Source organism: Rhinopithecus bieti, unplaced genomic scaffold (assembly GCF_001698545.2).
Source record: "Rhinopithecus bieti isolate Rb0 unplaced genomic scaffold, ASM169854v2 scaffold_7649, whole genome shotgun sequence".
Lineage (NCBI taxonomy): Eukaryota > Metazoa > Chordata > Mammalia > Primates > Cercopithecidae > Rhinopithecus > Rhinopithecus bieti.
Genome location: NW_016805495.1, coordinates 169327 through 194667, shown reverse-complemented (window position 1 = coordinate 194667; position 25341 = coordinate 169327). Strand labels below are relative to the sequence as shown.

Genomic DNA, 25341 nt, shown 5'->3' with positions numbered 1-25341 from the left:
CACTGCAGTTCATTATCATGCCCTGCTGGCTCTGCCTCCTAAACAGACTTCACATGGCCCCCTGCTCCCCATCCCATGGCACAGTCCCCAGCCCAAGATCTCGGCATCTCTCACCTGAACAGTTCCCCCTGCCCCTGTCCCTGCCCCTCCCTACTTACTATCCAGTGACTGCCCATTGCCATGGGTCAAGTCCTCCACACTGTCATGAGCCTATCTCTTCAGCTGCATTTCCCCAAGTGCAGGTCATGGCTGTGTACCTTGGCACAGGCAGTTCCTTCGACTAGGAATGTCTTTTTTCCTGCCCTCTACATAAGAACACCTATTCAATAAAGGTGGTGTTGGTGGTTTCTGTATCCTTCTTCCCAACTAGACTCCAAGCTCCTAGTGGGGAAGGTAGGAAGGACTACACAGATTCATCTTTGGGCCCCATGCCCAGCACAGGGCCTGACATAGAGGAAAAGCAGATGACTAGGAAATGGAGGTACATTCTTACTTCCATGAAGCCACCTCCCTCCCTTCACAGGCCTTCAGGAGTCTGTCAGACTAGGCTGCTATCCACCTGTCCCCAGAAGTTCTCTCCCAGATCTGGAGTCTCCCGTCCGAAGAGGAACATCTTTATAATCCCCAAATCATATTCATAATTATAATAACGACAACCATTGCTACCATTTGTTGAATGCTCACCATGTGCCTCATTATTTAATCCTCACAAGAAGCCTAAGAGGTAGGTAGGTTCTTTTATTTTCCCCATTTTACAGGTAAGAAAACTGAGGCTCCAAGAGGTTAGATATCTTGCCTAAGGTCACACAGCTGGTAAACAATAGATGTGAGATTCAAAGCCAGGTCTGTCTGACTCTCAAGCAGCAAGCTGTCCAGCCTTCTCCTGTTTTCTATTATCTTTTCTCTTTAAAACTTTTACAGCAACAGGCCTGGGTGGGGGTGCAGTGTGTGTGTGTGAATTTATTCATCCGACGAACACGCCAGTAGCTGCCACCAGCCCTGTACTGGTCACTGGCGATAGACAGAGAATTTAGATGTGCACTCTACCTCCTTGAGAGAGATAGGAGAGTTTCACATTAAGAATTTGGGCCAGGCGCGGTGGCTCAAGCCTGTAATCCCAGCACTTTGGGAGGCAGAGACGGGCGGATCACGAGGTCAGGAGATCGAGACCATCCTGGCTAATACGGTGAAACCCCGTCTCTACTAAAAAATACAAAAAAACTAGCCGGGCGAGGTGGCGGGCGCCTATAGTCCCAGCTACTTGGGAGGCTGAGGCAGGAGAATGGTGTAAACCCTGGGGAGGCGGAGCTTGCAGTGAGCTGAGATCCGGCCATTGCACTCCAGCCTGGGCGACAGAGCGAGACTCCGTCTCAAAAAAAAAAAAAAAAGAATTTGGGCCTTAGGGCCAGGCTCGGTGGCTCACGCCTGTAATCCCAGCACTTTGGGAGGCCGAGGCAGGTTGATCACCTGAGGTCAGGAGTTCCAGACCAGCCTGACGAATATGGTGAAACCCCCATCTACTAAAAATACAAAATTTAGCCAGGGATGGTGGCACATGCTTGTAGTCCCAGCTACTGGGGAGGTTGAGACAGGAGAATTGCTTGAACCCAGGAGGTGGAGGTTGCAGTGAGCCAAGATTGCACCACTGCACTCCAGCCTGGGGCACAGAGTGAGACTCCATCAAAAAACAAAAAAAAAAAAAGAATTTGGGCCCTGGAGTGAGCAGGCTTGGTTCTGAGCCCCAGCTGTACCCCTAAAGAACTGTGGGATTCTGGGTGACTCATTTGGCTTACCCAGTGCCATGAAGCAGGGATAATAATGCCTGCTTCAGTGGGTCTCCTAGGTCACTAGGAGGAATGCATGAGATAATGTATCTGAAATAGCACAAAACCAGCCCAGCCCATAAGAAATAGCCAATAAATGGCAATAATACACATGATGACTAGCAAGTCCCAGGCTCCCTGGGCCACGGTGGGATGTAATTCTCCAGGGCCCTCCCTAGAGTCGCCTCAGCCAGAGCCAAATAGGAATATGGATAATAATGCCTAATTCACCTATTTTCTAATTAAATAATTCTTCAAGGGAGGTGTCTTTTCATAACCCTACTTTACAGGTAAGGCAACTGAGGCAGAGAAGGGGTTACAGAACCAAGTCACACAGCAAGAGTGGCTGAGCTGGAACCTCCACTCAGCTCCTCCCACACCAGGCAGAGCCCAACCCTTGTCCCAGGGTCCTGGCCAGCCTGCTGGGAAGTTCAGGGACTCCTGCGATTCCAGTCCCAGCTGGGTGAGAAGTTAGAAGTAGGAGAAATGAGCCAGAAAGAGGAACACATAGTCCCCTCCCAGAATCCCAGGATGAGCCCAGGGCTGGGAAGTTACCAAATGGGGCCCTGTGCTGTGCTCTTCTCATCAACTCCTTCCCACACCTATGTGTTGTGATATGTACATCACAGATGAGGTCTCCAAGACTCAGAGAAGAGCATGCCTTGTCCAGAGTCACACCTGGATAAGGAAAAGTGGCAGTACTAGAAGGGCAGAGTCCCTCCTCATCCCTCCAATTTCTGCCCCAGATCTTCCCAGCTGCCTCTCTTCTGATGAAAACTAGAGGCTCTGTCACTCCCTCTCCAGGAAGTCCAGTTGCCAGGCCGCTCTCTGTGCTAATTGATACATGCTTGGTTCTTGGCCCCTTACTAAGTTCAGAAGACCCAGAGCTCACTTTTCCAGAGCCCTGATCCCCAAGAAAGTCACAGTCTATTGAGGAAATAGATAGGGAATTTACATCACTATCTATAGATAGAAAATAGGGAATTCACGTCACTATCTATAGATAGAAAATAGATAGGGAATTCACATCACTGAGCCCCTATCATGCTGGGCCCTTTTGTCCATTAGCCATTTAATCCAATACAAAGCACATTGATAGGCACACTGTAAACCATCAATAAATATGTTCATTCCTTTGGAAACATTCAGTGAGCACCTACTATGTGCTACTATACTCTAGGTGCTGGAGATACAGCAGTGAACAGATGAACAAAAAATCCCTGCCCTTGTGGGGCTTACACGAATGAAAGAACAAATACACTTGTGTCCCGTAAGTATTCATATTCTTATTTTGCAGATGTGAAACTGAGATGCAAAGAATCACCCACCTGTAAGTGACAGAAAAAGGATTCTATTCCAGCCCAGTCTGCCCCAAAGACCTTTGCACTGTAGCATGTGACCAAAAAATCAGCACCCAGTATGTTTAATTGGTAGGCCCTGCTTGTGGTAGGATCCTAACTTCACAGAGTGCCCTCTCAGCATTTCTGCCCCTATCCCCAGGCCTCTCTTTACACCTCCCAGTGGACTCAGAGCCACAGGACATGCATTAAAATCAGCTCACGTAGCAGTCGTTAAGTCAAACCATTACTCACCCAGAAGCAGCCATCGGGGTCACGCAGCCAGTCCGGGAGAGGCCATGGAGCCATCACCGCAGTGGCACATGGAAGCAAAGGACAGCAGTGAGACACACAGCACAGCCAAAGAAAAAGTCCTGTGGGGCCCCTTCTTCAGCTAGGGCCTGGGCCAGGAGGGAACCCTGCCCTCCCTCTGCCTCTGGGGTCTTGCTGGGGCAGACAACCTAGTCAGCAATAATCTGATAATCCACCCTCAGCTCATCAGGCCGCCAGGGCCCAGTCCACTAGAAGCAGCAGTGTCCCTGTGAACAAACATTAACTGAGCACCTGCTGTGTGCCAGGGGTTGGGGATACGGCCTGAAGAAGACAGACATGGCCCCTGCCCTTATGGAGCCTACAGTGCAGTGAGGAGACAATCATGTAAATAACTATTGAATTACAACTGTGATGACTGCGTCAAGGAGGAGACTTTAAGAACCTAAGCCAGCCAGGCATGGTGCCTCACACCTATAATCCCAGCACTTTGGGAGGCTGAGGTGGGAGGCGTGCTTCAGCTCAGGAGTTCAAGACCAGCCTAGACAACATGGGGAAACCCCATCTCTATAAAAAATACAAAAATTAGCTGGGTGTGGTGGCATGCCGCTGTAGTCCCAGCTACTCGGAAGGCCTAGGTAGGAGGCTCCCTTGAGCCCAGGAGTCCAGGCTGTGGTGAGCCGTGATCACCCCATTGTACTCTAGCCTGGGCAATAGAGTGAGACCCTGTCTCAGAATAAAAGAACCTGACACTTGCAATCCCAGCACTTTGGGAGGCCGAGGCAGGCAAATCACTTGAAGTCAGGAGTTCGAGACCAGCCTGGTCAACATGGTGAAACCCCATCTCCAAAAATACAAAATTAGCCAGGCATGGTGGCAGGTGTCTATAATCGCAGCTACTCAGGAGGCTAAGGCACAAGAATTGCTTGAACCTGGGAGGCAGAGGCTGCAGTGAACCAAGATCGCACCACTACACTCCAGCCTGGACAACAGAGTAAGACGCTGTCTCAAAAAAAAAAGAAAGAAAGAAAAGACAAGTAAAAGAAAGAAAGAAAAAAAAAAGAGAACGTGGGAAAATTCTGACTTCACTATTTATGGCTCTACCTTTTGTGACATTGGGGCCATTTTGTTTTGTTTTGTTTGTTTGTTTGTTTGAGACGGAGTTTCCCTCTTGCCCAGGCTGGAGTGCAATGATGCGATCTCGGCTCACTGCAACCTCCGCCTCCTTGGTTCAAGCGAATCTCCTGTCTCAGCTTTCCAAGTAGCTGGGATTATAGGTGCGTGCCACCAGGCCCAGCTAATTTTTGTATTTTTAGTAGAGATGGGGTTTCATCATATTGGTCAGGCTGGTCTCAAACTCCTGACCTCAGGTGATCTGCCCCCCTCGGCCTCCCAAAGTGCTGGGATTATAGGCTTGAGCCACCGCACCCAGCCTCATTTTTACTTGTCTATGCCTCATTTATTCATCTGCAAACTGGAGATAGTATCAGTATTCACCTCACAGGGTTGATGTGAGGATTAACATGGGTTAATACATGTAATACGTCTGGAAGGATGCTTGGCACACAGTAAACTGTTCAGAAGCGTTTGCTATTGTCATTACAGGGGCTGTTGGCATGGGTTTCAGAGGGACCCAGCATGGGTGACCTACCTGACAAAGTTGCTATAGGGGGTTAATGAGACAGTGAGAGGTGAAGTTGAGTACAATGCCGGGTACCGGCAACTGCGCAATAAACGGTGGTGTTATTCTTTTTTTTTTTTTTTTTTTTTTTTTTTTTTTGAGACAGAGTCTCGTTCTTATTGCCCAGGCTGGAGTGCAGTGGCACGATCTTGGCTCACTGCAACCTCTGCCTCCTGGGTTCAAGCGAGTCTCCTGCCTCAGTATCCCGAGTAGCTGGGATTATAGGCTCCTGCCACCTCGCCCGGCTAATTTTTTGTATTTTTAGTAGAGACAGGGTTTCACCATGTTAGCCAGGCTGGTGTCGAACTCCTAACCTCAGGTGATCCGCCCACCCTCGCCTCCCAAAATGCTGGGATTACAGGCGTGAGCCACTGCACCCGGCCGGTGGTGTTATTCTTAGGGCTTCTCTCCAGCATAACCCCTGGATAAAGCATCTCAACAGAGGAGCTGTCAGAAATGCCCCCACCATCACAAACACAAACCCAGAACTGCAGCTTTGGACTGAGAAATGACCAGTAATCACATTCTCACCTGATTTTACAAATGCCTCATCTCCTTTAACCTTCACAACAACCCAGCAAGTGGACAAAGGAGAAACTGTTACTACTCCCACTTTAAAGATGAGGACAGTGAGGTGAAGGGACTCTCCTGTGTCCTCAGGGATGCCACTTCACACCTCCAAGCCTAGTTAAGTGGCCAACCCAGGATTCTAGCTCATATCTGCCTGGATTTTGTTCTCTGGGTTTTCCCTTGATTTGTTTCCCTTCAGTCTCTGGGGTACCGGCTGCACAGCCCCAGACAAGCCTTTGAACCTCTCCAACCTCAGTCTATTCATCTGAAATATCTGTCAAACAGCTGGCACAGGATCCAAGCTGTTCCTGATCCAAACTCTTCCTTCACAGGCTCAGTCACTGTCACTCCAAGCCCTCCTCTAACCTTTTATCCTATTACTGACCTCGGCCACTAACCCGGCGGTCAAGGAGTGTCTACACTCATTTAAGTCCATGCTTTACAGATGGCGAAACTGAGGTCCAAAGTTGGCCACATACCCAAGGTTGCCTTTCAGTGCCCGGTCTGGCACCTGGGCAGTAGCTGGGTGGGGCTGCCCCTCTGGGGATACCCCTAGTGGGCACTGGCTGACCTGGAGGTTGCTCCCTCTGCCCCTTTCTCTCTATGCTGGGCCCAGGGGCCACCCAACTAAGGCAGCACAGCTCGTTCCCCAGCTCCCCAGCCTCAACATCCCAGAGCTCAGAGCTTGCTCCAGTAGGGGTCAAACAGTTCCATAGGTAAGGGCTGAGCAATGTGGGCACCTCAGTACCCATGGGGTGGAGTTTAACTTAGTTAAGTCTGGGCTTTGGAGTTGAACCTAAGTTCAAATCCCAGCTCGGCCACTTCCCAGCATTGTGACTTTGGTCAAGTCTGTTCAGCTCCCTAAACTCCTGCAAAACAGGGATAATATTTCCCTCATGAGGTTGTAAGGATTGAATGAGTTAATGCAGCATATTAAATGCTTAGGACAGAATGTTGTGCATAGTAAATGCTAAACAGGCAGTGGCTATAATTATGATTAGAGAACAGAGGCCAAGAACAGGACTTGTGGGCCCATGATACTCTGCCTTCATCTTGCTCCATCCTATCCCCTCACGTGGGGTGAGGGTAGAGGGTAGACTAAGTCCCAAACCAGGTCCTGAGGCTATAGTAATAGGTGCTGGAAGACCCATAGAGACTTTAGACTTATCTCCCATGCTCATTTCACAGAAAGGGAAACTGAAACCCAGGGAGAAAAGTGACTAGCCCACAGACTATAAAGGAGTGGAATCCCACCCCCCCTTTAATAAATATCAGAATCAGCCAGGCACGGTGGTTCATGCCTGTAATCCCAGCATTTTGGGAAACCAAGGTGGGCAGATCACCTGAGGTCAGATGTTCAAGACTACCCTGGCCAACATGGTGAAACCCTATCTCTACTAAAAATAAAAAAATTAGCCGGGCATGGTGACAGGCACCTATAATCCCAGTTACTTGGGAGGCTGAGGCAACAGAATCGCTTGAACCCAGGAGGTAGAGGTTACAGTGAACAGAGATTGTGCCACTGCACTCCAGCCTGGGCAACAGAGTGAGACTCTGTCTCAAAAAAATTAAATTAAATTAAATTAAAACTAAATATCAAAATCTTAGGCCCTGGGAAAATTCTGAACTCCCCTATCCCCAGGAACTGTTGTACAGACCCATTCTGCAAACACCTAACAAATCTCAGGCCACCATAACTCTACGATGAGCCCTCTGTGAGTATCCTGCTCAGCTCTGTGGCTGGCAGACCTGTATATGGTGCACAATACGTGCTCAGGAAAGGCTTAGAGAATAACCAAATGAAATTTGGTTTGGTTCCACACCTCTGCTCAGGCTTCCTCTCCAGAAGTCTCTCCTTGCATCTCCCCTCCTCACTCCCACCCCAGCTTCTGTCTCACCCTGCAGCCTAGGTTCCATCAGCTGGGCTCAGCTTCAGCCAACAGAGGTCTGGACCTCCATGGGGACTGCACAGTGTCAGCATCTTCCTAGCTAGATGGATGTTCCTGCCCAGCACGGCCAGCCAGGGTCCTGGCCATGGTCCATTCTGCAGAGAGGGTGCTGGCCCTGCCCTGCCATGTCTCCACCCACACTGGTCTGGGGAGTAAGGCAGCCTGGGTGGGAACTTCTGTTGACACCTGGGGCCTACAGGAGGGAGGCCAGCCTTGGTCTAGGAGGTGGATGGATAGGCCAATCAGGAGACAGCCGGGTGTGGGGCCTCCTGGCCTTAATGAGTACCACCCACACACCCAGGCACTCCACCCATGCCCCATGTTGCTGGGACCTGGCAGGTGGTGCCTGGCTTTCCTGTACATACAGTGGAAACCTCAGGGCTTCCCCACTCCATTCCCTTCTTAAAACACACTACCGGCCTGCTATTAGACCAGCTACCATTCTGGTCTGCATACACATTGCTTTATTTGATGCTGCTTATGCCTGCAAGGTCCAGATTATTGACAAAGGACCAGCCTGGGACTCAGAGAGGTAATGTGACTCATGCAGGGTCACACAGCAGGAAAGTGGAAGGGTCAGGATTCAACCCAGTTCTGCTGTGTGCAGAGCCTACCAGGCACTGGATGTCCCCTTTCCTCCCTCCCTCTGTTCCTTTCAGCTTCTGGCTCCCTTTCTTCTCAAACCTCCTACCTCCTTGCTCAAAGTTTCTCCATGCTTAGAATTAATAATTCCCGGCCAGGTGCAGTGGCTCACGAGGTCAGGAGATGGAGACCATCCTGGCTAACACAATGAAACCCCGTCTCTACTAAAAATACAAAAAATTAGCTGGGCGTGGTGGTGGGTGCCTGTAGTGCCAGCTACTCAGGAGGCTGAGACAGGAGAATGGCTTGAACAGGAGAGGTGGAGCTTGCAGTGAGCCGAGATCAGGACACTGCACTCTAGCCTGGGCGACAGAACAAGACTGTCTCAAAAGAAAAAAAAAGAATTAATAATTCCCACCTCACACCTGCTTTAACGCCTTATTTACAGTTATTTCTGAAGTGTCTGTCTGACACTCAGGAGAGAATTCAAGGCAGGGAGTGACCCTAGTGGGTGCTCCTTAGACTTGTGGGTCTGTCATTCTATATCCCCACCCCCCTCCCCAACATGCAGAAGTCCCTTGGGCCTCCTCCTGCTGGTCTCTTCCCCACCCAGCCTCCTACCAGACCATCCTCCCGGCCTGGAACTTGGTGGAGGTAGGGCGCTTGCTGAAGCTCCGGGGCGCGTGCCAGTGCTCTGGCCCCTCCCCAACCCCTCCCGCTCCCCTTCAATAGCTGAGGACCTGACCCTGACGAGACACTAGGCAGCTCTCACAGGGACTCCCAGCTGCCTTAAGCCCAGCCCCAACGAGGCTCTGTCCAAGCCTCCTCCTTCTGGAGGAGAGGCGGAGAGGGGGTCGTCCGTTCCCGAACCCAGGAGCTGTGGGTCCTGGAATCACCTTCCCCAACCCTCCTCTCCCCTCCCCACTTCTGGAGCGAGCTCGGGCTCGGGTTGGTCTGGACAGGTCCCTGCCTCCAACTAGCTGGAGAGGAGGGGTCCTGTCCCACCCTGAAGAGGTGGGGCCTGCCAGGAAGTATAGGTGAGGGCGAGACAATTCTTGAGGAAAGACAGAGGACAGAGACAGGAAGAGACAGCCAAACAGAGACGACAGATGAGAGAGACAGGGAACCCAGGGATGAGAGTGAACCGGAGCCTGAACCGGACAGAGAGACCCAGGAGACCCAGACAGAGGGAAGTGCCCTAGACCAAGCCTGGCAGGGAGGGTGTGGGGCTGGCGCGGCGGCCGGGGGGGCCACCCTGGCGGGCACAGCCGGCGCCCCAGCTCGCGGGTCCCTGGGTCCGGAAACTCAAAGTCAGTTACGTAAGGGTCGGAGCGGGGCGCGGGGCTCCAGGCCCTGGCGCCCCCTCCCTCTGCGCGCCGCCCGCCCGCTCCAGCGCTGCTGCGGGCCCGGCAGGAGCATGCGGGGCCGGGCAAGGCGGGGCTGGGGGGCGGTCGGGGACTGCGCCGCCCTGCAGGGACTCGCCCAGGGACACCGAACCCAGGACCCCCGCCCCAGACAACCAGGACCGGCCGGACCCGGACGTGTCTAGCTCCGGATCCGAGCTTCCGGACCCCCTCTCCAGACTCCCACGCCCCTCCCTGCACCCCGAACTTTAAGACGCCCAGACTCCTTTGGACCCCAAGTTCGGATTCTGAAATCCGGGACCCCCGGAACCCCTCAATCCCTGACCCTCGACCCTGGTCTCGCCTCTCCCGGGACGGTCCGAGCCCTTGGGGGTGGGTTCTTCTGTCCCTCACCCTGTCCCTCCTGGGGACCGAGGGTCGCCCCCCAGGTGGTCCAGGCTCACCTGGGCTGGGTGCGGCGGGGACCCGGCCTGACCGCGTTCTGGCTCCGCGCCGCTCTCGCCCTTTAAGAGGTTCCTGCCACTTTGCCCCGCCGGGGCCTCCACCTGCACTGACAGGGCAACTCCATCGTGAGGCCCCGCCCCGCCCGCTAGGCCCTCTGATTGGCGCAGGCAACTGCCGATCAGCGGGGCGGGGAGGAGGAGGCCGGGGCAGAGGAGTGCGAGAGTCGCAGCTGGGAAGGGGCGGGGGCTGCAGGTGTGGCCTGGTCCGGGGGACACTGAGCCGGGGGCTGCTTTGATAGACCCCAGAGGTCAGGGGAGGGAAGGGCAGGGACTTCCTGGATTGACTGGTGTGACGTCATATGACAAAAGTGTGAAGCAATTTGACACGTGGTACTGCCCCTAAGGGTACTAGGTAGAGGAGTTGGTCAGAGGGGATCTAGGGAAGTGACCCTGAGGAGACTTACCTGGATCACCTGTCCTACTACTTCGTCAGGCTTGACCTTGAACAAGTCACTTCTCTGGATCTGAATTTCCTCAACCATAAATATTACAATGTTTTCCTGAGAATTAGCGATGTAAGTTAAATGTCAAGCATAGGTCTAGTACACAGTAGGCGTTCCGTAAATGCGAGTTCTGGATCCTGTCATGCCCGCCTTGCCACTCTTCTCAGTGACTTTTCCCCTCCTAATGGTCCATTCCATCAACACTGGCAGGGGCTTCCACGGTCACTGGCCGAAGACTCATTCCCTCCCTCCCATTTCAGGCCTGGGCTGGCTTACATATGCCCATGTCAGGAAGCTCACCACCCCGCAGAGTGGCCGCTTTCATTTTAAAACCAACCCTGACACTTCAAAAGCTCTTCATCACAGAATCATAGGATCATAGAATATTCCAGGCCAGAGCACTATGGAAAACTAATCCTTTCTTTGAACAAATATGGCAAACTGAGGCTCGCTGAGGACAAAGCTGCCTTCCTCTGAGTGTAGTGATCTTCCTACTAAAGTGATCTTCCTCCTAACTCGACTTCCCGTGTTCCAATCCCCAACGCTGCCACTTCCTGAGTTACTTTGGGTGAGTTACTAACTCTCTCCAAGCCAGTTTCGTCCTCTGCAAAGTGGGGTTAATAAAAGTATTTTCCTCAAGGGTTGTGGCAAGAATTGAATGAAAGAATCCATGTCAAGTGCTAAGAACAGTGCCAGTCCCAGAGTAAGCATCCAATAAGTGGTAGCATTTATTATAATTATTGATGTTATTGTTATATTGATATATAACTGAATTAAAAGTCATACATTGACTGACTCTCCCCCTGCTCCAAATTCACTGAGGCCTTCTCTGAGTCAGGTCCTGTTTGAGGCTTCAGGGCCCTGGTTCCTGCCTTCAAGGAGCCCATAGTCTAGCAGAGGAGGGTCAGATTGAGCCCTTAGACCTGGGAGATGTTTTCTGATAGAGGGAGGTGGGCTCCAAGGGATTAGAGAAGCGTTGGATCCTTTGACCAGAAATCAGGACACTTGAGACCCTTTCAGTCCCTATCCCTGTGAATCCCCTGGGGAAGCCTGGCACACACACAACCAGGCTCCCAAGCACATTGATGTACCTTGCACTTACCTATATCACACCTGCCCACCAGACAGTATTGCCCAGGGGTTATGAGATAGGGATTTGGAGGCAGGTGAGTCTGGGTTTTGGGCCTTGGGACAAGCCACCCACCCCCCACCCCCGGGTAAAATGAGATTAATAATAGTGCTAACTTTATATAGAGCTATTGTGATGATTAAATGAGAGTATGTGAAAATATATTTCAAATAGCAATGACTCTAGCAGCATTTTTAAATTGCTCTCACACGTACTCATGCACCCAGGAGAGTGCAGGCTGTCAAATCTTTAATTTGGCCTCTGCAAACAGTGGCTCCTCCCCCAATCCCATCCCCACCCCTGACTCAATCACAGGGCTAGGGAAAGGAAAACCCCAGCAGTCAGGTGGATGGGGTGATTCTAAAGAGCTGCTATGGGCCCTGCCCCCTCCCTGCTGGGGCAGCCACGTGGCTCTAGCTCTGTTGGGCTGAGCTGCCTGCGGGTGACTCAGCAGTGCCAGTGCCTGCCCCAGCCTGATAAGAGAGAGAGAGAGTGTGTGTGTGTGTGTGTGTGTGTGTGTGTATGTGTGTGTGTTTGGGGTGTCCAGGGAGGGCTGTTGCTGAATTTGTGCATGGGGAGTACATTTGGGAATATGCTTGTGATCCTGTATCTCTTGTTTCTGTGCATGTGTGTATGTGTATGTGTAGGGGGGTGTGTTTTGGTGCTTGTGAGGGTGTGCCCACGTTTGTGAGTTTATATATAGGGTATGAATCTGTGTCTGTCTGTGTCCTATAAACAGGCTGAACCCTGGGTCTCAGGCCCTGGGACCTAGAGAGCTCTGCCCTGTCCCATGGCCCTCCTGTGTGTGTGTTTCTCATTGAGGTGACTTGTGCGCTTGTGTGGCCTTGTCAGTCACTGAAGCGGGGAGGCTGTCACTGCCTGGACTTCGGGCCCCCTGACCCAGGGCCTCTGCCAGTGACATCATAATCTTCACCTCCATCCCCAGACTGCAGGGAGCACTTTGCTACATGAGATGCCTCTGTCAGAGTGACCTCTTGAAGAAGTCACTCACATTTAGCAATCCTGGTTCTTTTACAAGCATTTGCTCACTTTATCTTATTGAATCCTAACAGCCAAAAATGTTCTAAAGAGCTTCTGAGGCTCAGGGAGCTAAAGTGGCAAGCCAAGGTCACACCACTCTTGTTTTTTTTTATAAGACGGAGTCCCACTCTGTTGCCAGGCTGGAGTGCAGTGGCGTGATCTCGGCTCACTGCAACCTCTGACTCCCGGGTTCAAGCAATTCTCTTGCTTCAGCCTCCCGAGTAGCTGGGATTACAGGCACAGACCACCACGCCCGGCTAATGTTTTTTTGTGTGTGTGTATTTTTAGTAGAGACGGGTAAGTAATAGAGGGTGTGAAGGTGACAGGCAGGGGGCAGCTTTCCTCCCTCGGCTGAGCATTCAGTTCCCTGGGGCCTGTGGGGCGCTGATAAGCTTGGGGGCTGGGGGAAGGAACCCGTTTGTGTCTCCCCCCTCCTCCTCTGAGAAGGCCTGCACCTCCAGGAACTCCTTATCCTGCCAGAGCCTGGGCACTCCCACCAGCTTCAGATGGGCTTGAGGTGGGTGATAAAGAAGCCAAGGAACAGACGGGGTGGGGGCGGGGAGTGCACACATGGGAGCGCTTCATTGAGCATATTATTAAAAGTTGAGACTGACAAAGGGGCAGAGAGTCACAAGACCAGGCCACAAGAAATGGTAGAGGGAGAGGACGCTCAGGCCTGAGGCAGGGGGTGTGGCCGTTCCGGGTTTGAATCCTGACTCCCCCATTTACGGGGCTTATGACTTCCTCCTAGCCTGTCTCCTCATCAGTCAAATGAGGTAATGGCTCTCACCCTGCCTGCTTTTCCCGGCCCAGGATACTAGAAGGGAAAGGCATTTGTAAAGTGTGAATAATGGATGTTCCTGCTGTTACTCATGGCTTCCTATGAGGAAGGCCCTAAAGCAATTGTATGCCCAGAGCCCAGAGAGGGGAAAGTGATTCCATCTGAGGGAGTCAAGAAGACTGCCTGGAGGAGGTGACCTCCCAGCTGGACATTAAGGACTAATTTACTAGATGGAAATGAGAGAGGGCATTCCAGGTGGAAGAGCAGCCTGCACAAAGGGTTGGAGGTAGGATGGTGAAGGTGTACTCTGGGAACAGAAAATGGTCCGGGATAGTTAAAGGACAGGTGAATCATGAGACCAAATTGTGGAAGGCTTCAAATGCCAGGTTAAGACACAGGGGGAAGAGACATTTGGGGATGGTCAGTGAATCTTTGAGATAGAGGGCACTGGGGTGTGGCAGTCATTTAGGGATGGGTAAGGAGACAGTGAAAATTGGTAGGCAGTGGGTCAGCAACCCTTCTCCAGGAGAATGCATTTGAAATTTGGGGCTGGGCGCAGTGGCTTACACCTATAATCCCAGCACTTTGGGAGGCCGAGACAGACGGATCACATGAGGTCAGGAGTTCCAGACCAGCCTGGCCAACCATGGTGATACCCTGTCTCTACTGAAAATACAAAAAAATTAGCCAGGCATGGTGGTGGGTGCCTATAATCCCAGCTACTCAGGAGGCTGAGGCAGGAGAATCACTTGAACCTGGGAGGCAGAGGTTGCAGTGAGCCGAGATGGCACCACTACACTCCAGCCTGGGCAACAGAGACAGACTCTGTCTCAAAAAAAAAAAAAGAAGAAGAAGAAAAGAAAAGACTAAAAAAAAAAAGTTAAGAAATTTGGGAAAAATCCTCAGGAAGACATCAAGGTGGGAAAGAGTTTGCACAGCCCTTCCAAGGGAGAGATGGGGGTTGGTAGGGATGGAGTAAAAGCCAAGTCAGACACTGTAGCCCAGGGAGGGGCCCACGTATGGGCACAGAGGATGCCAACAAATGAACACTTAAGAGCCTTGAAAGGCCCCATTGCCTAGGAGTTCCTTGGCTTTGCCGCAGCGTGGAGTAGGGGCCAATCCTATCAGGAGATCCCCTTCCCAGGGGAGGTGACATCTCCGGAAGGCCTTGTTGAAACCCCAATGGCTGTCAATGATTGTTGGTGTATTATATAGCCGGGTGCAACACTGACTCTGTTTTATGGATGAGTTAAATGAGGCAGAAGGAGGTGAGGTGATCTGCTCACTATTACATAGCCAGGACGTGACAAAGCCAGGACTTGAAGGCAGTACTCACTGTTTGCAGGGAGGGGCAGGAGAGAGCTGGTGGAGAGGTGTTTGGGGAGAGCTGAGATTCTGGCTATGTGGGACTCTGAAACCTGGAATGAGCAGGTGCCAGGGTGAGGGAAACACGGTGTCTGCCGCCCCCTCGAGGTCATGGAGCAGCTGGGGCGGAAGTGCAGAGCTAAGCCTTCTAGGCTGCCAGAAGCTGAGTTCCTGGGAAAGGCGGGTGCCTTTGAGCGCACAGGTGCGCACTCAAGGCAGGAGGTGATAGTGAAAGGGGGACTTTCAAATGGGCTATCCTGGATTGCAACCTCACAGCTTGCCACAACTTGCTGTGAAACCCTAAGTCCCTTATGTTTGCTCTTCATTTTTTTCTTGTCTGGGGACTTTGAAAAGATTAAAAGAGATCATCAATGGCCAGGCGAGGTGGCTCACAACTGTTAGCCCAGCACTTTGGGAAGCGAGGAGGGAGGATCACTTGAGACCAGCCTGGCAACCCAGTGAGACCCTGTCAAAAAGATGAAAATACACTGGCCTGAAAGTAGTGAATTATCTCAGTTGATTATTCACAGTCAGTTACAGATCAAACTCCTTCTTCTATTCTTTCCCTCCTTTTCACTACTGCACTTGACTAGTCTTAAAAAAATTAATAAATAAAAATAAATTTTAAAAATAGGCCAGGAGCACTGACTTATACCTTTAATCACAACACTTTGGGAGACCAAGGCAAGGTGAGTGCTTCAGCCCAGGAGTTCACGACCAGCCCGGGCGACGTGAAGAAACCCCATCTCTAAAAAAAAAAAAACGAAAAATTAGCCAGATGTTGTGGCATGCACCCATAATCCCAACTACTCAGGAAGCTAAGATGGAATATCGCTTGAGCCCATGAGGTCTAGGCTACAGTAAGCTGTGATTGTGCCACTGCACTCCAGCCTGGGCAACAGAGCAGGACCCTGTCTCAAAAATAAATACAAATTTAAAAAATAAAAGAGATCATCTTACATCCTATGAAGCCATTTCACAGCCTTTATTCTCTCTTTGCAGTTGGGAAAAATGAGGATCCAGTGGGCGGATCCAGTGGGCAGATCCAGGATTGTGGGGCCTGAAGCTTGTCTGGGACAGGGGGTCTTCTTAAGATAAAGAATGCAAAGTTAAGAATACAGGCCAGGCACGGTGGCTCACGCCTGTAATCTCAGCACTTTGGGAGGCCAAGGCAGGTGGATCACCTGAGGTCAGGAGTTCGAGACCAGCCTGACCAACCTGGTGAAGCCCCATCTCTACTAAAAATACAAAAATTAGCCAGGGGTGGTGGCATGCACCTGTAATCCCAGCTACTCAGGAGGCTGAGGCAGGAGAATCGCTTGAACCCAGGAGGTGGAGGTTGCAGTGAGCCGAGATTGTACCACTGCACTCTAGTCTGGGCCAAAGAGCAAGACTCCATCTCAAAAAAAGTTAAGAATACAGAAAGTGGCCGGGCGTGGTGGCTCATGCCTGTAATCTCAGCGCTTTGAGAGACTGAGGCTGGCGGATCACTTGAGGTCAGGAGTTCGAGGGCAGCCTGACCAACATGGTGAAACCCTATCTGTACTAAAAATACAAAAATTAGCCGCATATGGTGGTGCATACCTGTAATCCCAGCTACTCAGGAGGCTGAGGCAGGGGAATCGCTTGAACCCAGGAGGCAAAGGTTGCAGTGAGCTGAGATCGTGCCACTGCACCCCAGCCTGGCAACAGAGTGAGATGCTGTCTCAAAAAAAAAAAAACAAAAACAAAAACACAAAAAAGCCTGTGGCCACTCAAAGCCAGAGGACACAGTGGGAATGAGGAGGAGTACAGTAGAAGGAGACAGTGGGCTTACTCCACTGAGGTTAACATGGTTTACTTTTCCAAACTGTACAGAAACATGCGACCTTGTCAACACAAGGCTGAGGTCCCTCATAGGGCCTGTGCAAGTGTGGGACTGCCCCTGGGCCTGTGATATGCTTTGGCTCTGTGTCCCCCACCCAAATCTCATCTTGAATTGTACTCCCACAATTCCCACGGTCTTTGGTCTTTGGTCTATTGTCTGAGCTCCTGCAGTGCTGTCAGTCTACTGTTGCCCATTAGCAGCCAGTTCAGTTGGACACATCCTGAACTTCTCCTTTTACAGCCAGACCTGTGCTAGGTACTGTGAGGTGGGTGTAGGGAGACAGAGGACTCAGATCCAGTTCCAGCCCTTTTCTAATTCACAGTTTGGTGGTCAAAGAAGACATGGACGCGGTCTTAAAATGCTTAGGGCCAAGAAGAACTTAGATATCAACTAGTCCAGGAGGTTATCAAACTCTTTTTTTTTCTTTTCTTTTTTTTTTTTTGAGACAGAGTCTCACTCTGTCACCCAGGCTGGAGTGCAGTGATATGATCACGGCTCACTGTAGCCTCAACCTCTCTGGTCTCAAGCAATCCTCCCATCTCAGCCTTCCAAGTAGCTGGACTACAGGCATGCACCACCATGCCTGGTCAATTTTTTTTTTTTTTTTTTTTTTTTTTGTATTTTGTAGAGACAGGGTTTCACCATGTTGCTCGGACTGGTCTCGAACTCCTGGGTTTAAGTGATCCTCATGCCTCAGTCTCCCAAAGTGTTGGTCTCACAGGCATGAGCCACTGTGCCCAGCCTCAGACTCTTAATCATAGAAGCCCAATGTATGAAACAGAGGGAAGCAAGGCTGTTCTGAGTGAAGCAGAGGGTGTGGGTGGGTAAGGTGGGGTTGGCCTCCCCTCTCCCTCCCCACCGACCCCCTATGTGGCTTCTTCCAGCTCCTCTAAGGAACTATGAGTTGGAAACACTGCCCTAGTTCAAGCTCTTTGCTTTAACCAATGAGAAAACAGTGGCCCAGCAAGGGTAAGAGACTGGACCAAGGTCACAGAACAAGGGAGTGGCTAAGGCTGGATTCAGACCCAGGTCCAACCGACTCCTGGTTTGAGGTTCTCTTTGCTCAACCTCAATACTAAAGAGTTGGGACAGAACCACCCCTCCCCACCACGACCCACCTCCCCCTGCTCATCCACTCAGCAGAGTTGGAATGGTGATGAGAAACTCAAAGAGGTCCCAAAAGCCTGTAGGAGTGGGACAGCGAAGAAGGAGCCCATTTTGCGCCCCCACATTGGAATGAGGACAGGGATTGGACTTTTTTTTTTTTTGGAGACAGAGTCTCATTCTGTTGCCCAGGCTGGAGTGTAGTGGCACGATCCCGGCTCACTGCAACCTCTGCCTCCTGGGTTCAAGCAATTCTTCTACCTCAGCCTCCCGAGTAGCTGGGACTACAGGCACATGCCACCACGCCTGGCTAATTTTTGTGTTTTTAGTAAAGATGGGGTTTCACCGTATTGGCCAGGCTGGTCTCGACTTCCTGACCTCATGATCCGTCCACTTTGGCCTCCCAAAGTGCTGGGATTACAGGCATGAGCCGCCGTGTCCGGCCCAGGACTGGACTTTTGTCTTTGTTCACTGCTTATCCTTAGTCTGAGTACAGAGCTCACCACATTGTGAACAATAAAATATTAGTTGAATGAATTAATTTAAGGCAACAGTTCAGGGTAGGAGAAGCTTCTCAGGGGTGGTGAAATTATCCCTCCAGGTTGACCTCATCCTGATCCCCTGATTCACACAGGGGTTGAACATGTGTCCCAGTGGAAGGTGTGGATACAAAGAGGTGCATGCATGTGCGCACCTGTAATATGAATGTATGTGTGCATGTGTATGTTAACAGATGCCAAGAATGAGTCTGTGAGAGAGGACAGAATGTCCCCAAGCTGTGGAGGGTGGAGGGCTGAGTGATGTTTGGGCACACATCCAAGCGTGTGTATGCATGGCCTCTGGGTCACAGGTGCACAGGTGTACAGGTGTGGGCCTATTTGTATGTGTCTGTGAGGTGTGTGCAAACCGAATCTGGGCTGGGCTTCCTGCATGTCTTAGTAAAAATTCCCAGCTTCACTGCTTCTTCTTTCTCCTTCTCTTCAGAGCACTTTCCTGACTATCGCAAGAAGCCATTGTGTGACTTTGAGCCAGTCACTTCCCCTCTCTGAGCCTCCATCTCCTCATTTTTGGTTTGTTTGTTTGCTTTTGAGACAGGGTCTCACTCTGGCTGGAGTCCAGTGGTGCTATCGTGGTTCACTGCAGCCGCAATCTCCCAGGATCAAGTGATCCTCCCACCCCAGTCCCCTAAGTAACTGAGACTACAGGCCTGTGCCACCATGCCTGGCCAACTTTTAAATTTTCTGTAGAGACGGAGTCTCACTATGTTGACCAGACTGGTCTCAGCTATTGGACTCAAGTGATCCTCAGACCTCAACCTTCCAGTGTTGGGATTACAGGCGTGAGCCACCACACCCCAGCCCATCTCCTTTTTTTTTTTTTTTTTGACAGAGTTTTGCTCTGTCACCCAGGCTGGAGTGCAGTGGTGCGATCTTGGCTCACTGCAGCCTCCACCACCTGGGTTCACGCGATTGTCCTGCCTCAGCCTCTTGAGTAGCTGGGACTACAGGCTTGAGCCACCACGCCCAGCTAATTTTTGTATTTTTAGTAGAGACGGGGTTTCACCATGATGGCTAGGATGGTCTCGATCTCCTGACCTCGTGATCCACCCGCCTCGGCCTCCCAAAGTGCTGGGATTATAGGTGTGAGCCACTGCTTCTGGCCCAAAGTGTTTTTAATTCATTTAATTGAAATAGCTATTAGAATTTTTCATGTGCTAAGCACTGCATAAGGCACATGGATTGAGAAAACAAATATAACAACTATAAAGGACAGCAGTGCCTGATATATAATGGACAGTTAGTCAATGATAATTGCCCACCCCATCCACCTCCCTTGTTCGTGTCCCTCTTTCAGGAACCAATTCCAATGCACAGCTTCCAGGGATGAGCAATGGAGGAAAGAATGGAATGGAGCAGGAACTAAGCGAGGGAGCTAATGCAAGATATAGCCGGTAGGTGGCAGCAGCGTCCGTGAAATGAGCCTGGTCTCGGGCAGCCTTGCCTAAATTTCTCCCAAGCCAAGCTGTTTGATGGTGTGCACGTGTATGAACACAGGTGTACAGGTGTGCATCTGTATGGGTCAGGTGTATGGGTCACAGGTGTACAGATGGGGGCCTATTTGTATGTGGCTGTGACGTATGTGTGAACAGTTCCCCGCCGCCCCCACTCCCTAACGCAGCAATTCTTAAACTTTTGGGTCCTGGACACCTGGAGCATCCGATGAAGATTTAGGATCCTGCAGTTAAGTACGAAGTTCGTATTCCATTTTAAAAGGCTCTGGAATCAGCTGTGGACCCCTTGAAGATTCTTCTGGGTAAGGAAATACACCCAAATGTGTGTGTGTGTGTGTGTGTGTGTGTGTGTGTGTGTGTGCGGGGTAGGGGTTGTTCTTTTCAACTCAAACATATAAATAATTACTTTTTTAAATTTTGGGTCGGGCGCGGTGGCTCGCACCTGTAATTCCCACCACTTTGGCAGGCGGAGGCAGGCGGAACACTTGAGCCCAGGAGTTGGAAACCAGCTTGGGCAACATGGCGAAACTCTGTCTCTACCAAAAAATACAAAAATTAGCCGGGAATGGTGGCACTTGCTTTTAGTTCCAGCTACTCGGGAGGCTGAGGTGGGGAGGATCACGTGAGCCTGGGAAGCAGGTGGCACAGTGAGCCGAGATTGCGCCACTGCAATCCAGCCTGGAAGACAGAGGAGACCTTGTCTCAAAAAAAATTTTTTTTTTGTACAAATTTATGGGTCATATGTGAACTTTGGTTACATGTGTGTAATACGTACTGATCAAATCAGGTGTTTAGGGTGTCCATTCCCTGCGTATAATACATTTTTGTTAAGTATAGTCACTCGACTCTATTATCAAACACTGAATTTATTCCTTCTTACTGTATGTTTGTACCCTTTAACCCAGTTCTCTTCATCCTCCCCTCTCCCACCACTAGCCCTTCCCAGCCTCTGTTATCTATCTTTCTACTCCCTATCTTCATGTAATCAAACATTTTAGCTTCCATCTATAAGTGATAACACGTGATATTTGTCTTTTTGTACCTAGCTTACTTCTCCTTTTTCTTCTTTTTTTGAGATGGAGTCTCCCTCTGTCACCCAGGCTGGAGTGCAGTGGCGACATCTCGGCTCACTGCAACTTCTGTCTCCCAGATTCAAGCAATTCTCCTGCCTCAGCCTCCCAAGTAGCTGGGACTACAGGTGCATGCCACCACACCCGGCTAATTTTTGTATTTTTAGAAGAGATGGGGTTTCACCATGTTGACCAGGCTGGTCTCCAACTCCTGACCTCAGGTGATCCACCAACCTTAGCCTCCCAAAGTGGTGGGATTACAGGTGTGAGCCACTGTGCCTGGCCTTGTGCCTGGCTTATTTCTCTGAAGATAATCACCTCAACTTCCATCCATGTAGCTGCAAATAACGTGATTTCATTCTTTTTATGGCTAATATTCCATTGTGTATATATAGCACATTTTCTTTATCCAGCCATCCATTGATGAACACAGGTAGATTCTATGTCTTTGCTCCTGTGAATAGTGCTACAATAAACATGAGAGTGCAGATATCTCTTTGATAAATTGCTTTCTTTTTCTTTAGGTAGATACCCAGTAGTGAGCTTGCTGGATCAAATGGTAGTTCTATTTTTAGTTTTTTGACAAATCTCTATACTGTTTTCCATAGTGGTTGTACTAGCTTATATTCCCAACAGTGTATAAGGGTTCATTTTTCCCGGCTGGGTGTGGTGGCTCACGCCTGTAATCCCAGCACTTTGGGAGACTGAGGCAGGTGGACCACCTGAGGTCGGGAGTTTGAGACCAGCCTGACCAACATGGTGAAAGTCCGTCTCTATGAAAAATACAAAAATTGTCCGGGTGTGGTGGCAGACACCGGTAACCCCAGTTACTAAGGAGGCCGAGGCAGGAAAATCACTTGGACCCAGGAGGCGGAGGTTGCAGTAAGCCAAGATTGCACCATTGCACTCCAGCCTGGGTGGACTCTGTCTCAAAAAAAAAAAAGAAGAATTCCTTTTTTCCACATCCTCACCAACAACTGTTATTTTTTGCCTTTTTAATAATAGCCGTTCTGACTAGGGTAAGATGATATGTCATTGTGTTTTTGACTTGCCTTTCTCTGATGACCAGTGATGCTGAGCATTTTCTTTTCATATATTTGTTGACAATTTGTATGCAAAATGTCTATTCATGTCCTTTGACCCCCCCCCCTTTTTTTTTTTTTGAGACAGAGTCTCTTGTCACCCAGGCTGGAATGCAATGGCTCAATCTCGGCTCACTGCAACCTCTGTCTCCTGGGTTCAAGCAATTCTCCTGCCTCAGCCTCCCATGTAGCTGAGATTACAGGCACCCGCCACCATGCCTGGCTAATTTCTGTATATTTTAGTAGAGATGGGGTTTCACCATGTTGGCCAGGCTGGTCTTGAACTCCTGAGCTCAGGTGATCCACCTGCCTAGGCCTCCCAAAGTGCTGGGATTACAGACATGAGCCACTGCGCGCAGCCCTTTTTGTTTTGTTTTGTTTTGTTTTGTTTTGAGATGAAGTCTGGCTCTGTTGCCCAGGCTGGGAGTGCAGTGGCGCGATCTTGGCTCACCACAACCTCCACCTCCCAGGGTTCAAGCTCTTCTCCTGCCTCAGCCTCCTGAGTAGCTGGGATTACAGGTGCGTGCCACTGCACCCAGCTAATTTTTTGTATTTTTAGTAGAGACAGGGTTTCACCATGTTGGTCAGGTTGGTCTTAAACTCCTGGTAAACTCCTTAAACTCAGGTAATCCGCTCACCTCGGCTTCCCAAAGTACTAGGATTATAGGCATGAGCCACCACACCCGACCATTTTTTTTTTTTTTTCAAATAGTTGAGGTCTCACTCTGTCACCAAGGCTGGAGTGCAGTGGTGTGATCTTACTCACTGCAGCCTTGAACTCTTGGGCTCAAGGGAGCCTCCAAAGTAGCTGAGTCTACAAGCATGTGAGCCACCATGCCCAGCTAATCTTTACTCGTTTTATTTATTTATTTATTTTTGAGATGGAATTTAGCTCTTGTTGCCCAGGCTGGAGTGCAATGGTGCGATCTCAGCTCACCGCAACCTCCGCCTCCCGGGTTCAAGCGATTCTTCTGCCTCAGGCTCCCGAGTAGCTGGGATTACAGGCATAAGCCACCACGTCCAGCTAATTTTGTATTTTTAGTAGAGATGGGGTTTCTCCATGTTAGTCAGGCTGGTCTTAAACTCCCGACCTCAGGTGATCTGCCCGCCTCAGCCTCCCAAAGTGCCCCTCACATTACAGATGTGAGTCACTGTGCCCGGCCAGGTTTCTCAGTTTCTATAATGTGCACATATTCCTTTGACACAGGACTAAGAAACCTCATAAATATCATTGAAGAAAAAACCTAAATGTTCTTTTCCCCCAGTCTTTCCTTTCTCCCTTAGGGAGGATGGTGTTCCCATGTGTTTGGTGGTGCTGTGGGGTCCCCAGCAGTCTACAGAGAGAGAGCGAGCGAGCAGGCAGGTCTTGCTCAGGTGAGGCACCCTGATAGCAATTGTAGATCCAGGCAGGGATCCAAGAGTGTAGCTAGAGCCAGCAGAGAAGGCTTTCTGGAGGCAGAGGCAGTGAAGCTGACCTGGAAGGGTGATGAAGTTGGCACAAGACAGGAATCTGCTCTGCCTGCTCCCTTACTGAGAACTGCCTGCCCTGAGCTGGACTTCAGCAGTCCGCTTCCTGTAGTGGGTCTCCTTCCCCCTCAAGAGAGTTTGAGGTGGCAGGCCAGGAAGTTGGAACTTAGATTCCTAGGGTCACCCGCTGGAAAGGGGCCCGAGAAATCATCTGATTTTCCATGCAAGTAGGAACTATGGAAGGTTTAAGGCAGAGTGTTTTCCCCCATCAATAAGAATGTACCCTAGTTTCCATGCACAGGTGTGTCTCATTGGACCCTCAAGAGAGTCCTGGTAAATACATTGTTTTAAATATTATTGTTATCTTTTTCAAAAGAGGAAAGTGAGGCCCAAAGTGGTCAAACGGATAAGGTTTTCCTCAGGGTATACACAAAGGTGAATAAAAAAATCTCTGGATAGGCTGGGCACGGTGGCTCTCACCTGTAATCCCAGTACTTTGGGAGGCAGAGGCGGGCGGATCACTTGAGATCAGGAGTTCGAGACCAGCCTGGCCAGCATGGTGAGACCCCCCCCCCGTCTCTACTAAAAATATAAAAACTAGCCGGACATGGTGGCGCATGCCTGTAATCCCAGCTACTCAGGAGGCTGAGGCAGGAGAAACGATTGAACCCAAGAGGTGGAGGTTGTGGTGAGATGAGATGGCGCCACTGCACTCCAGCCTGGACAACAGAGCAAGACTCCCTCTCAAAAAAAAAAAAAAATCTCTGTATACATTCACATCAACACCGAGATGCTCTCACTCATGCTGTGTGCTCACACCACACACACACACACACACACACACACACACTCTCTCTCTCTCTCTCTCATCTTCACAGCTGTCCTTCCCAGCTTTGGTGGGAGTTGGCTGTGACTACAGCTGTCAGGCCTCTGTAAAGTCTTCTTGACTCAGTTTCTATGAGCAGAGTGGGGCCAAGAAGCCACCCCAACCCCCACCCCCGGGCAGCCTGGCCGCCCTGGCCCTGCCCACACAGCCTGCCCTGAGGCATGCTGAGATCCTAGTCTGTGTCAGGGCTGTCCATCTGCCTTGGTGCCCATCACCTTGACATGAACAGGCCTCAAGGTGGGTGGCCCTAGGTTGAGGACTTTGAAGGGAAGTTGCCCCAGGGGTGGGGGAGGCTCCAGGCTCTGGTGGCCTCGTAAGGATGGGTCACATGTGATGGAAAACAGGTCTGGGTCAGGAAAGAATTGCCTTCCTGGGAGTTACTTATTAACCACAGGGGCCAGCGACTATTTGAGAACACTGAGGAGGCGGAGGTCTCCTGGGGCACTGGGTTCTAACTCCCACCCCAGGGTCACCTTGAATGCTCACAGGGGAGGTCTGGTACTTCTATGGCCTGAAGGAAGGGTCACTGAGGGGCAGAGAGATGGGAGAGATTTAGTGGAGCCCCAAGAGGCATGTGGGGGAGGCGGGGCTCTGGAGGACACGGGAGTTAGATTAGGAGAGTGGCGGGGGCGCAGGGAAGGGGAGGAGCCAGTTCGGAGGGTGGAAGGGGAGTGGAGCACAGAGGCCTGGTTTGGTTCAGAGCTCGCTCTAGGAAATGCCTGCCTGTGTGTCTGTCTCTCCCATTACACTAGGGCTTTTTTTTTTTTTTTTTTGAGACAGTCTTGCTCTGTCGCCCTGGCTGGAGTGCAGTGGCGCGATCTCGGCTCACTGAAACCTCCGCTCACTGCAACCTCTGCCTCCTGGGTTCAAGCTATTCTCTGCCTCAGCCTCCCGAGTAGCTGGGATTACAAGCACCCACTACCACGCCCGGCTAATTTTTGCATTTTTCGTAGAGACGGGGTTTCACGATCCTGGCCAGGCTGGTCTTGAACTCCTGACCTTGTGATCCACCTGCC

The 25341-nt window shown here is 50.8% G+C and overlaps 1 protein-coding gene across 23 annotated transcripts in view; it reads right to left on the bottom strand.

Moving 5' to 3' along the window:
- The window catches only part of EPB41 (erythrocyte membrane protein band 4.1), a 238408-nt gene extending 228243 nt beyond the window's left edge, over window positions 1-10165 (bottom strand). For 5 of the 23 annotated variants that reach the window (XM_017872674.1, XM_017872679.1, XM_017872678.1 and 2 more), the window contains exon 1: window positions 3416-3909. In XM_017872674.1, the coding sequence (XP_017728163.1) occupies window positions 3416-3429 (14 nt within the window). In that variant the 5' untranslated portion in view covers window positions 3430-3909. Of the gene's footprint in view, window positions 1-3415; window positions 3914-10019 lie in introns of those variants that run through there. The other 18 variants (XM_017872689.1, XM_017872691.1, XM_017872696.1 and 15 more) reach the window with 12 other exon arrangements.
- Between the last annotated feature and the right edge of the window lie 15176 nt (window positions 10166-25341).